Source organism: Pogoniulus pusillus, chromosome 28 (genome assembly GCF_015220805.1).
Source record: "Pogoniulus pusillus isolate bPogPus1 chromosome 28, bPogPus1.pri, whole genome shotgun sequence".
Lineage (NCBI taxonomy): Eukaryota > Metazoa > Chordata > Aves > Piciformes > Lybiidae > Pogoniulus > Pogoniulus pusillus.
This window is the reverse complement of record NC_087291.1, coordinates 910,767-924,422: the sequence shown is the minus strand read 5'-3', so window position 1 is coordinate 924,422 and position 13,656 is coordinate 910,767. Positions and strand designations below refer to the sequence as shown.

Genomic DNA, 13,656 nt, shown 5'->3' with positions numbered 1-13,656 from the left:
CGTAGCACCTTTCAGAGCTTGAAATGTAAGCTGTGTGTGTTTTTGATGTTGTATGCTGGTTGAAATAGGCTATGCTGCTTATAGAGTATTGTTCCCATATGAGGATTCAGGCTATGCACTCACAGCAGCTGCTCTCCAGCATGGACTCTCAGTTCCACTAAAATCAATAGCTGGCACAGCAGGGTACTGTTGTGTGGTGTGTAAATAAATGGGTGTCATTGTGTCTCACTTTTTTTCTTCTTCCTTTTGAGATTTAAATTTCCCTTTTTTTCAGGCATGTATCTTTGTGTTCTTGCAGTGCAGGCAATCTGAAGCATAACTGCTTAGAGGACAAGAAGCTTTTTTCCTCCCTTTTTACACTTCGTAAACATACAACAGTTTATTAATTGTATTAGCTGACTCTTAGCAATCTCAGGAAAGAAAACAAAACAACAAATGAAACAGAAATCCATTTTCCAAGTGTCACCTCTGTGGCAAAAAGCAGGGCACAGTTGCCAGTACACAGCTGTCTTACGTACCATGATGTGGGAAAAGTGTCATTGTAGGAGTGTCTTCCCTCCTCCCAGAAGCCTTGCACATACAGTTGCAAATATATGACAATTGTAGTTATGGGATGTAGGAGCTGTGGATCTGCGTTTCAATAAAGTGACTTTGAAGTTCTGTTTCATGCATTTTCTTTTTTATTCAGGCATCTGGTCATATAGAGTGCTTTACTTTCTTTGGCTGCAGACTTGGCAGATACAAAATGCAGATGTTGTTCTTCTGACATAAGCCACTATTTTAAGCTTTCTGGCCAGTGGTTGAAAATGTTGGGCTCAGTTGTTTACTTGCTTATCATCAAAGTGGTTTTTGTCATATAATTAATATGCAAGTATTGGCTTTCGGAGTTCACTGTCAAAGTTTGAGATTAACAGTATGCTCTTTTTGTTTTCATTCTTTTCTTTTTAATAGCATGCCTGTTTGATTAATAATACAGTAGAATAAGTTATGCTTTGGAGAGTTTAGTTTTTGTCAGGAAAAAAACCCAGCCAAAGCCTGACACGGTGCTGTGGAGCTTTCCCTTTAAGAAAACCCTATCTCCCTCCAGATGCCTGCATCTTTTTGATACAGAAGGGTACACTAAGTTCCATCTATAAACAGAATCCACTAATTAAGAGTAATTGCTTCGGAGATTGGTACAGACTATTCAGCATCAGATGCATGTTCCTCTCAGATATCCATTAGGCTGTAATAAGATAATGCAGATGTGCCAGTCTGTTTCCTGTTTCCTTCTATTGTACCTTTATTGCCGTATATGGACCAATGGGATGGGCTGAACAATAAGTGGATGTCCTTTTGCTCCCAGAGCCCTTCTCAAAGGAATGTTTGTTATTAGATTGCTTTTTCTGTTTAGTTTCACATCACTATGCTAATAAAGGAAACATAACACTCCAAAGGCGCTTCCCCCCCACACACACTTCTTCCACAGTAACTAGTTTAGTGTTTAATTAAATCTTGTCAGATAGCCAAGAAAACAAAAGTGCAACATCTCACAGGCAGGCAGGACCAGTGGAAAAGGGGATAACACCCCTTGGTGAAGCAAAGTTTGCATGCATTCTGGAGATTTTAAAGGCAGTGTGGTTATCATGTTACTGTATGTGACTGATTTACACTTGGGTCATGCTGAATCTGCTGAATTATGCAGTACTACTGATGTTTGCCTCTTCACAAGGAGCTGGAGTTGCTGGAACCTAGACCTCTGCCTATGATATTCTCCATGGCTGTTGTATAGATGTTCAGCCACATCAACATTTATCACATCCTGCTTTTCCTGAGGGATAGTACTTGGAGTCAAATGACATTGTTTAAAGTATCATGTGTTTTACACTGTGTTCCTTTTCTGCCTTTATTTGGAGAGAAGAGGTCTGAAGACAGTTGGAGAGGAATAAATTCTGAAGGTTTATCTCCAATACAGCTATCTGCAGGAAATTTCCTGCCATGAGGGGCAAAAGGAGGGGAGGTTTTCAGCAAGGCAGGAGAAGCTTGCTTTCTGGCAGTAATTTCAGTGCATAATTACACCTCACATAAAATTATGAGCACATGGAACTATAGACTCTAAGCTAGTTTTGGTACTGTTATTTCACAGAAATCACAGAGTTGTTGAGGCTGGAAAAGGACATCTGAGATCACTGAGTCCAGCCTGTGACCCAACACCACGGCATCAGCTAAGCCATGCCACCAAGTGCCATATCACATCTTTTCTTAAAGACCTCCAGGGATGGTTGACTGCACCACCTCCCCAGGCTATTTCCACGAGGGAGTGCTCCCTGCTACTCAACCTAACTCTTCCCTGGTGCAGCTTCAGACCATGGCCCCTTGTCCTGTCACAGGTTGCCTGGGAGAAGAGCCTGACTGTCACCACACTATAACTTCCTTTTAGGTAGTTGTAGAGAGTGATAAGGTCCCCTCTCAGTCTCTTCTTCTCCAGACTGAGCAACCCCAACTCCCTCAACCTTTCCTCATACGACTTTCCCTCCAGACCCATCACCAGTCTCATCAATCTCCTCTGGACCTACTCCAGCACCTCAATACCCTTCTTGAAGTGGGGGGCTCAGAACTGCACACAGTACTCAAGGTGAGGCCTCACCAGTGCCAAGTACAGAGGCAGAATTACATCCCTAGTCCTGCTGGCCACACTATTCCAGGATGGCATTGGCCTTCTGTGCCAACTGGGCACACTGCTGGCTCATGTTCAGCTGCTGTCACCCAGCACTCCCAGGTCACTCTCAGCCAGGCTGCTCTTCAGCCACTCATCCCCCAGTCTGTGGTGCTGCCTGGGGTTGTTGTGGCCAAAGCATACAACCCTGCACTTGGTCCTGTTGAATCTCATCCCATTGACCTCAGCCCACTGACCCAGCCTGTCCAGGTCCCTCTGCAGCACCTTCCTACCCTCCAGAAGAGTGACTCTCCTTCCCATCTCAGTGCCATCCTCAAACTTAATGATGGTAGACCTGATCCCCTCATCCAGGTCATCCATAAAGATGTTGAATGGATGTGGGCCCAGTAGTGATCCCTGGGAGACACCACTGGTTGAGGAGCACCGCTGGTCACAGGACACCAGCTGGATGGAGCACCATTCACAACCACTCTCTGTGGCCAGTCATCCAACCAGTTTTTAACCCAGTGGAGGGGGCACCTGTGCAAGCTGTGAGCTGCCAGTTTTGCCAGGAGGATGCTGTGGGAGACTGTGTCAAAGGCTTTTCTGAAGTCTAAGCAGACCACATCCATAGCCTTTCCTTCATCTGGCAGATGGGCCACCCAGTCGTAGGATGCAGTCAGGTTGGTTAGGCAGGATTTTCCTTTCCTAACCCCATGTTGGCTGGGCCTGATTCCCTGGCTTTCCTGTACATGCCACTCCATTTCATATGGATCTGCATGTGAAGAGCTGTAATGTCACTGCTTTTTGTCATCAGCAGGTCCATCATGGTACAGTGGCGAGGAAGTGGCCAAAGAGTTTCTCTGAGTGCCCTTTTTGTCCCCTCTGTCCAGGAGAAGTTGCTTCTCTTCTCAATACTTGTCAATTCAATATAAATTATATGTAAGGTGGTTCTGGCAATTTTTGTCGTTTCTGATGAGCTCTGCATTTTTCTAATAGCAATGGAGTTGAAGCTACTAGATAGTTTTGTAGGACAACTTTTATTTCCAAAGACATCTACAGTTTAAAAACAGGTGACCTTGTTCTGTGATTAACGCATAGATTTTTGGAGCTGATTTTTGTCAACATCACTCTTCTCCTTTTTTGTTTTTTTATAAACATTCTGAAGTGTGATGTTGTGGAATTGCTTTAGAGAACATTAGATCTTTGTGTGAGTTCTCAATGCTAAAGGTATTTTGTGCATAGTTGAGAGAGGTATCAAATACAAGCTGCACTTCCTTTATCCCTATGCTGCACTCAGCAAAAAGTGCTGTCTGAAAACATACACAGCTGGTAACCTTTGCTGGTATTCCACACAGAGCAGAAACACTCCACTGTTGTCTGACAGGCAAATATATTCATGCAGGGCTGGGTTTTCCCTCTTTTTTTACCTTGCTCATTTCAATTCTTACCTGCAACAATTAGACCCAGTAGCAGTAGTGATACTCAGTGCTGGGTTGGTGCAGCCTCCCTCTGCTAGCGTAGATTTTGCTTTGTGATCTTGGCATGTTATTTCACCACTGCCTTTATCCCACCAAAAAATCTTCTTGCCTGTGGTTTCAAGCTATAATTTCAAAGAATTATAAATAGATGTGCAGTATAGCAGTGGATATTGTTACTCCTGACCAACTATAGCATAGCAGATGCAAGGGCATAGCATTTAGGCAGCTCTGGACTGCCTTGGGTTTGGTTGGTTGAGTTTGGGCTGTGGCTGTTACTGTCTTCAGCAGCACATGTTGGAGGAGGTGGGTAACTCCTCGTGTAGAGTGACGCTCAGGAGCCTGCAGCAGCACTCACCTGCTTTTGTCAGGAGCACTACACAAGCACTTGCAAGAGTAGTGTTTACAATATGGAGTGGTTGCAGCCCTCCCAGTAGCTGTCAGGACACCAGCGCTTACTAGCGCTGCTCAAGCAGGTTCTTTCTGAGAAGAGCACCTGTTTCCCTCTTCATAAACAGCTTTGGCAGGAGCAAATGTCACTGCTGCCAGTAGCACAAGAAGTGCCCTCTCAAAAAAGAAAATTCAATCAGTGAGGTGTGACTTCAGTGATAGGAAAGTAAACAGTCTTTTGTGAGAATAATTACTGATAGCACAAGTAGTGTTGTAACAGCCACCCTAAGTTCCCCAGTGTGCTGCCAGGGCCATGACAAGCAAGCAGAGAGCCTTCTCAGCATCATTTATTCTGTAGCTTCTGTGCCAAAACTGAAAGCTTTTATAGACATAAAAATATTTCAGAAGTTGATTTTTTTTTCCAACTACTCTTTTCTAATCCTTCGGTATCAGTATTTCAGGTAATATTGGTGCATCAGTTCTGGAACTGGCAGTTTCCAAAACAAGATTGTGTCTCACCAGAGGATGATTTTGGTGTAGCACATCAGAGCAGGGAAACTGAGTTGCTGGATGTTCTGCTGGTAACTTCTGTAGGTATGAATTTTACCCCTCAGGTAACCATCAAGATGGTCTTGTAGAACAGTGATGACTTGTTTATCACTTAACCAAAGTTGCAAAGGGATAAGAGACTTTTCTATCTGTATATATTAAAAAGGATGATAGTCAGTATGTTATTTTCTTCTTCACACAGGCACTATCAGTATGCATCTGTAAGGAGCAGCTGTTCTCCCAGAAAAATATAACCAACGGTGCCCTGATACACAGAGTAAGAAGACTTCGTGTCCTCCATCCACAGAGCGACAATGTCCTGTAAAAGAGAACAGTAGGCAGCAGCAATGAAATATTGGAAGGACCTGATCTACTGAATTCCATTTCATCAGCACACAATCTAGCTCAGGCCATACTCGCAGGCCTGACACCCTCTTCACTGACAAGTTGAGGTATCTGCTTGCTGGCCTGGAGTGATGCAACAGAACTTTTATACACTGTGAAGTGTTACCATGACAACCAGTAGCCGCACATGTCCGGTACCAGCAGTGAATGGACATATGACTCACTATCCAGCAGCACCATACCCATTACTTTTTCCTCCAGTCATCAGTGGGCTGTCGCTACCTTCCCTCCGTGGACTCCAGAGCCACCCACCAGCTAGCAGCTGCAGCACACCATCACCTGCAAGTAAGTTCCTCATATTAGTAACTTTCTTTGACCCATTTTCTTCTAGCAGAGACTGATCTTCTGAAATTACGTTGAGTGATTGCAGCCATGCATCTGTGATGTGTTTTACTTGGGCAAAGAGCATGCATTCGTTTTGAAACACCACTCTCTCTGAAGCACACGTCTGTAAAAATGAACATGCAGCTGAACGAATGCCAAAGCTGTGGAGACCAGGGGTGATGAAACCTGCAGTGGAGTTTGATGTGCCCTGCATTATTGTGTTAGCTGCAGAATCTGCTGTCCTGTCTAAACAAAAATTGCCCTTTGTGTATTCGTGAACAACAGTGATTCCCCAGTGCAGAATTCTCTGATGATGCACAGTGGCGGTGGAGGTGGTGGAGTCTCCATCCCTGGAGGTGTTTAAAAGGAGACTGGATGAGACAGTGCCATGGTTTAGTAAGTTAGAAGGTATTAGGTGATAGGTTGAACTCAACGACCTCAAAGGTCTTTTCCAAGCTGGTTAATTCTGTGACTCTGATTCGGTAATTAATGCTACTTTTGTTTTCTTCTGTAACTGCTGTCCTCCTGGACAGCTCGTGAAGGGGCAAGCCTGGTGGACAGCTAGTCAATGTAAGCTGCTCATCGCTCCAGAATGAGACCCTGAATCTGTGTGTCGAGTTGGGCTAGCTTTTTTTCACAATTTTGTGATGAACACATATTTTCTGCTTGAGCTTAGTTCTATCTACATTTAAATGGTTCCAGGAAAAGCTGTGCCAGGCTTAAACTCTGTAAGTAGTGTCACATGGACAAGATGCAGTCTTTACAGCAGGAGGAAAACAAGAATGCATGCAATTTTGAAGCTCAGTCTGTTGTGAAGGTACTTGTCCAAATACATTACTGTGATTGTTCTTCACTGAACAGCACATTTGCAGAACAATTACTCTCTCTACTAAAGGTAAAGGACACTTGTTAAAGCAGTGCCCCTAATACATCTTTCAACAGAAGGCATACAAGGTTAGAGCTCCAAATACTAATGGAAAATCACAGTGAAGACAACATTTCTGAAGAAAGAAGTTATGGGGTTTGTGCCCCTGGATCCTGATTCTGGCTTTGTGCCTCATGTGCATACATTTGAAGACTGGGCAGTCAAAAGTAAAGCATCAGGGGTTTTCCCAAATATATTTTCAGGTTTCACCCAGTCATAAGTGGAAAGAGGCATATTAGATCAGACTTTCATTTGTTCCATTTGTTTATTGGAGGGGAAAACTGAAATGCCTTCAGACAAAAGGTCCACAAGGTCAGCTTTCCAGTCCCATCAGCAGTTATCCTGGATAACTATCAGAGTGCCATAATTTACCTCCTGATATTGTGAGAACACTCAGCTGTTGAAGAGGTCTTGTTATTTAGTGGAATCTCTTTCCGAGGTGGTAAATACCAATCAGATGTGCAGGGATTTTCTTTTCCATGAGTTATTCCTGTGAAATTAAGACTGTTGCAGATGTATTATTAATAATTGATGAATTTGTCAGAATTCATCACTAACGAATTCGTCGTCACTGATGCCTTTCCAGAAAGTGCCAAGTACCAATTTCTGCCGATGAGAAATAAGCTCCTGAGTCCTGGAGTTTGTGTCTTTATGCCACAGTCCCAGCACTTTGGGGATAGTGTTTTTGTCAAGTTCTTTGCAGCACTGTCTTGCTTTGACAGAGCATGTAGGCCTGGCAGCTGTCATGCATAGCTCAAGGGAACAGTGTTTGAAAATACCAGCAAGGTGGCAATGAAGGTGACTTGAACTCAGACACACTGCCTGCGGCTGACCCTTCTGTTTTGTACTACTCTGTTTTTCCTTACCTTTGGTGACAGTACTCTGTTTCATATTCAGACCTGTGGACTTCTGATTCTGGAGCTTGAGGTTAATATTGCTGGAGTTGGAGCAAGCAAATAGAACTTTAAGTTACATTTAAGGGGCTTGTTTTCAGTTGTGGAATTTGGCTATTTTTTTCCTCCCCAATGAAGCCACCCATGGACTGAGTTCAGTGTGACTGATGGCCTTCGTTAAAGCAAGAAGTGGGATTGATGGCCTTTGTCAAACTTAGAACTTATGCTGAGTACTGGAAAACTGTGGATCTCACTTGCAAAGACCTAAGAAATCAAAGTTGGTCCAAGCCACTCACTGCTGTCCCAGTCCTTGAAGCTATTGTACTATTTACCTTACAGATTCTTTCTACGTATGCAAAACACTTCTTAATTAGAGGGCTGGGTACAGTGATAAAAAGGTCAGAAGCTGAAAAAATACCACTTTTACTTATACATGGACTATGCTTTAGCACCGAATAAGACCACAGTCAAGAAGATCATCACTTTATGTAAGTCCAATTGATTTACCTACCACTGCACTACCCTGTACAGCAAAGAGCAGACATCTGGATGTTAGGAGGAAGTTCTCCACAGAAAGGTGATTGCCATTGGAATGGGCTGACCAGGGAGGTGGTGGAGAGGTGTTCAAAAAAAGACTGTCTGAGGCACATAGTGCCATGGTCTGCTTGACTGGATAGGGCTGGGTGATAGGTTGGATGGGATTAGCTTGGAGGTCTCTTTCAACTTGATTGATTCTGTAACTCTGTGATCTCCAGTCTTGAGATCAGATGGCGTGCAGGCTTCCTTAGCTGCATTAATGAGAAGGAATTGCAAAGGCTGTCTCTCAGGAGGGTACTGTTCAGCTCATTTAGAAATGGTAAGGAAGGCAAAGCTGGAGAAATTCCTGTGCTTTTTGGATTCTGCAGAGTTTGCAATAGGAGAATCACAAAACTTTAGTGAAGTATTTGAGGGGAGACTAAATAAATATTGGAAAATATTGTTACATGATATTTTATTCAAATAAAAGCTTCATAGGTTTGGGTGAGTAATCAGTTAAGCTGGCACACGCAAGCAATTCTGGTATGTGGGTGTCATTGCTCTTCATTAGTCCTGGAAGAAGGGGCACATCTTGCCATCGTGAGACCTTATGCTGGTAATGCTCTTGTCAGAGACTGGTAAGGACGCTGTCACAATGTGAGGGAAGCAGCTTAAAAGTTTGCTTTCTTTATAAGGCATGTGTTTCACATTCCACTCCCACTTTTAATTTCTAGAGAAGATTAATTAGAAAAATATGTCTTCAGAAAATTCCAGCCTCTACCCAAAAACACCTAAGGGAGTGAAGTGCCATCTGAAATTTGAGGAGGGAGGCATGTAAAAGCCATGCAGATCACTGTAGTGTGTTCACAGAGCTGAAAAGTGATGAGGGAGTTGCTGTTTGTCTGATATGGCTGATGGAACCACAAGGCACACAGTGGAGATGCAGTTTCACAGGCACATCTCAGCATGAGAAAAATGAAGCCATGCTGCTTTATCACTAGAGTATCTTTGTAAGACTGATTTCTGTAATGTTGCCTCTCCAAAAAGAGTTTTACAGAATTAGTTTGAGGAGCACTACTTCATAAAGCCAGTTAGTATGAGCTGGAGACCATGGCATGGGGAAGAAAAAACTTCATCCAAGCTAATGCCATCAGGAAAGTGATATCTGAATGTATCCTAGATCAAATTAAAATAGGATCTGGGCAACAACCACTGTGGGAGCCAATAAATAATAAAATCTTCGAAGTTATTCCCTTTCTGCTTGGATCTGCTTCAGGCTTTCTGCCTCAATGGGGCCTTGTGCAGCATTGGATGAGAGCAACTCTGCAGTTTACATCTGGCTCCCCCCTGGCCCCACACATCTGGCCCTTATGCTGCAGTCGTTTGTTGAAAGGGAGGAGTAGGTGAGGGGACAGGGGAGAGCAGTGAGCCTGCTACAAGGATGTTCTGAAGTGTCTATAAATTTAGTACAGTTAAGTGTTATTATGTAGAGGGCTGTTGGGATGTAAAGGAGAAATATCCATACTAAGGTCATTCATTGTGTTTTAGCCAAGGTTTTCCCTGCTTTTCTGTCTGCTGTGGTTTTAGAGTGCATTGTAAAGCATAAAGGACAATATATTTTGGTTTATGTACATCTTCTAAGTAGGAGAAATAGGTATGGAATGTATGATCATCTGAGGAGCTGGAAGAGGTGGACAAGGAGCCAACTACAGCATTACTTCTGGGTGGTGCTATGTAAATGCTGATTGTTATATTTAGTAGTCAGTATTACATCTCAAACTTTTCAGACACGCCGAGGGCAAGCAGTCTGCTGTTTGAAGCATTCTTTTCTGCTGGAATTGTTCTCCTTTCCATTACTGGTGGTTATTTACCACTTGAACTCCAACTTAAAGATTGCTTGCCTTTTTTATTTTCTTTCGCCGGGGTAACAAATTTTCCACTGATACCATGAAAAGGATATAGTTAAATCCAGTGTTGCTGGTGCAGTACTGCAAGATATTTTTGCCAGCCCCACCCACTGCAGGAATTCATTTACTTTTCCAGTTCTGTTGTTAATCATTATATTGACACAGAAAGTCCTCCCAAAAGCACTCTTTGGCAGATTGCATTAAATATGAATCGCAGATATTCATTACAATGTGTTGCCCCCAGGAGAACTCTAAACTATCTGCACTACTCATGAGCAGGCAAATACACTAATTCTCCAGCTAGTCAAATTATTTTCAAATAGTTTAGTGTGTGTCTAATGAAAACAAGAATGTCTCTGTTTCCCTTAATTATTCAGAAGGTCAAGGACTCCCACATCTCACTTTACTTCACAAAATGGGGAATATTTCTGTGGACGCTGGAGTACAGTTAATACATGATGGATTTTCTTCCCTCAGCATAGTTACTGAGGCGAGTGCTGTCTGTGATGAACTAAAGAAGAACCCCCCTGTGCTCTTCAGCACTCTGGAATTGTCTAAAATAGTACTGTATTATGACTGAATTACAAAAAAAAAAAATGTGACTCAACCTTGCTTATGTTCTTGATTTTTTTCATGCCTTCTAATTTTAGTGTGACCATCTCCCTAGGGAGTCTCACTGCCTACTCATTTATAGACATCTGCAATTTACAGGCAACTTTTAAGACTTTGAATGTAGCTCTTCAGGCATGTGTTTCACATCTTTACTGAAAAGACAGAACATGTGTTTGCATTCAGAGCGAGGGGGATAAGTAGAATATGAATATCAGATTTCTTAGCTGCAGCCAGTGTTGCCTCATGCTGGCAAGTTTGAGGAACAATGTCTAGATGATACCCTGCAGATACTATTCATGACCTTGAAAACCACCACTTCTTTTCAGTTCTTCCTTTTGTTTATGTTGTGGGGCTTTTCCTAACAGGGCTTGAAAGTTTCCATGCTTTGATTAATAACACTATGTCACACTGTCATTTTCTAATTCTAGTTAATCTGAAACTGTAAAGGAATTTTTTATCTAGTTAGGGTTTTCTTGTTAGAGATTCTTATTTTTTTTTTGCACTGCCACTTTCTTAACAAACAGGGCTGCCTCTCAACATGCTGGCTCCTGCTGTAGCCCTGCCCTGCCAAGGTGACTCCGCAGCGCCCTGTCGATGCAGTTCCTTCATATTTTAGCAGGGAGTATGTACAGTTGTAAGAACTCTGTTCTGGATGTGCATAGACTTTAGAATGCAGACATTTGCTCTGGTAGAGGAAGAACATGTTGTAAACAACAGGTACTCTCTAATGGCTCTCGTAGACCTGCTGTAGTCTGGAGGAGCCTGGCGTTTGAAGTCTAATAGAAGCTCTCAGGGAATTTTTCCTTCCCTCCTTGTGGGCCTTGAGACAAGAAAATTCCCCAACAAATATCTTCTTACCTAAGATTGGAAATGTATTTCTGCATAGTATTGTGAACAACCCTTTCCCTTCCTCTGGCCCAACAAAAATAACCCCTATTAGCTCCCAGTCTTGGACCAGCAGGAATGAAGAGCAAAGCTGTCAGGTCCTGTTGCGGGACTCTTCCATCAACCCTCCACCTGGCGTTGGTGTATCTGGCGTGTGATAGCTTGGGAGTTGCCCACCCCCCACTCTTGTGAAATCACCCAGACTAGACTCAGCCAGCCGGAAGTTAAGGAATGAAGCTTTCTATTCACAGCTTAACACAATATACAAGCAAATATTTACACTATATCACAAATATATATAGCTCTATAGAGAAATATACAAGTTAAAAGTAATACAGAAACACAACACCTCTCCCAGAACCCAGAGTCCCCAGGAGAGGCTCCCAACCACCCTTCCACCTTATTTCCATCCCTCTACCTTATCCCAGACTGCCTTACATGCAAGATGATTTGGGAGGATTGGCCAGGGGCATTAGAAACAGAAGGATTAGTTGCACAGATCCAAGCAGAAGGGAAACAGACACTCTGAGAGACAGAGACACACACTCCTGTCTTATCTATGTTTGTGTGCTTTTTTTATACATCTGGGCAAGCCTATGAGTGAAGTAGACATCAGCATTGTTTCACAGTCTATAATCTAGTTTTTCTGATTAAAATATTCCAATTAGGCTCAAACCAGTGCACTGGTGTCAGTTCATCCACCACCAGTGAAACACACAGTGTATCAATCCAAAAGACTCCAGAGTTCAGGTCTGGCAGGGTAGCGACAGCCAAGTTTTTCTCAGTATCTGTTGTGTTGCAAATCCAGATCGATAGGTGCAGTTCCCCAACCTGTTAATTGTGTGGCAGCTCGTGGTGTTAAAAGGGAACATAAGCTTTCATTTTGCCTGATCTCTTTAGCAGATATAGTTTTAAGAAAATCTAATCCTGTTATTCTAATTATGTGGAGAGCTTCCTTTCGGTCATGTTGCTGTGTGCAAAGGCCTGTGGTCATGGGGGCTTTGTAAATACTTCGTTAGCTAATATGAGCTTCTTATTTTGCCTCGTTGCTGGCCTTGCTAAGGCTTTCCTCCTTTAGCTGCTTCTCCACGTGTCAGTTTGTGTTTACTCTGCTTTTAGCAGTACGCAGCTGTATTTCAGACTGTGCTAGAATACCTTCCCTTTCTGCCTGTTTAGGGAATGTGCAGCGCAGGCTGTGTTACGTGGACTTCTCAGCTGTGCCAGTGACAGTGTTTCCCACTTGAAATGATAAATGCCCACCCTATCTGATGAGCCCCAAAAGGGCAGGGAATCCTTTTTCCCTTCCTTTGTCCTTCAGCACTCCGCTTCCTTTCCTACTGCCCAGAAAAGGCCTACATCAGTAATATTCATAAATGATTTACAAAAGTAATTCCTGTGTAATAGCTTGGGACGTCAAGGTTTTATGGGGCTGCCAGATGTGCTATCAAACAAAATTATCTGGTTCAAAAAACTTGTGATAAATCTAGTCAGAGAAAATTCCCCAGGGCAAACTCACCCTCTGCTAAAGTAACTGTATCTCATAAAAACGTTAGGCTCTCCTTTACAATGTCTTTGAAATTAGGTTTTAAACCAACAGTTTTATTCAAACGCAAACTTAGGTTTGGGATAAATTAACAAACAGGAAGGACTGTCCTTAAGCAGCAGCAAACTCCTTTCCTTTCGGAATACCACACACACTCAGAGGAAATGTCAGAGTAAATATCAGAAGTATTCAGAAAACCAGGACCTACATCCCTAAGCCACTCGACTGTTTTGTCTAGATAATGATTTTTTTAGAGAGCAGATGTACCCTGGATGTAGTGGTTCTCTGCTGAGTAAGGCTGCTGAGCTTCTGGCTGCACTGCCTCAGCTCCTCGGAGTCTTGCACTGAGCAGAGTGCCCAACATCTGCTATGAGTGTGTTCGTTCCTTCCTGGTCTCCGTATGGGGCAAGCACACTGTGGCTGGCAGTTCGTATTCTGAAGGAGGGGATGTGCTGGAAGTCTCTGTAAGGCCATGCCTCCATGTTGGAGAAGGCTGGGCCGAGGCAATGCACCCTTGGCTTAGACTTAGAGGCTTGTGGTGGTCCTTATTTCTTGGGGAAGTCCCTGAGGATCTCCAGGTGCTTGCACAAATGA

The 13,656-nt window shown here is 43.2% G+C and overlaps 1 protein-coding gene across 4 annotated transcripts in view; it reads left to right on the top strand.

Annotated features, from left to right (window-relative positions):
* Nucleotides 1-13,656, top strand: part of RARB (retinoic acid receptor beta) — a 411,132-nt gene that overhangs the window by 172,600 nt on the left and 224,876 nt on the right. For all 4 annotated transcript variants that reach the window (XM_064167086.1, XM_064167087.1, XM_064167090.1 and 1 more), the window contains exon 2: nucleotides 5,255-5,742. In XM_064167086.1, the coding sequence (XP_064023156.1) occupies nucleotides 5,565-5,742 (178 nt within the window). In that variant the 5' untranslated portion in view covers nucleotides 5,255-5,564. The remainder of the gene's footprint in view (nucleotides 1-5,254; nucleotides 5,743-13,656) is intronic.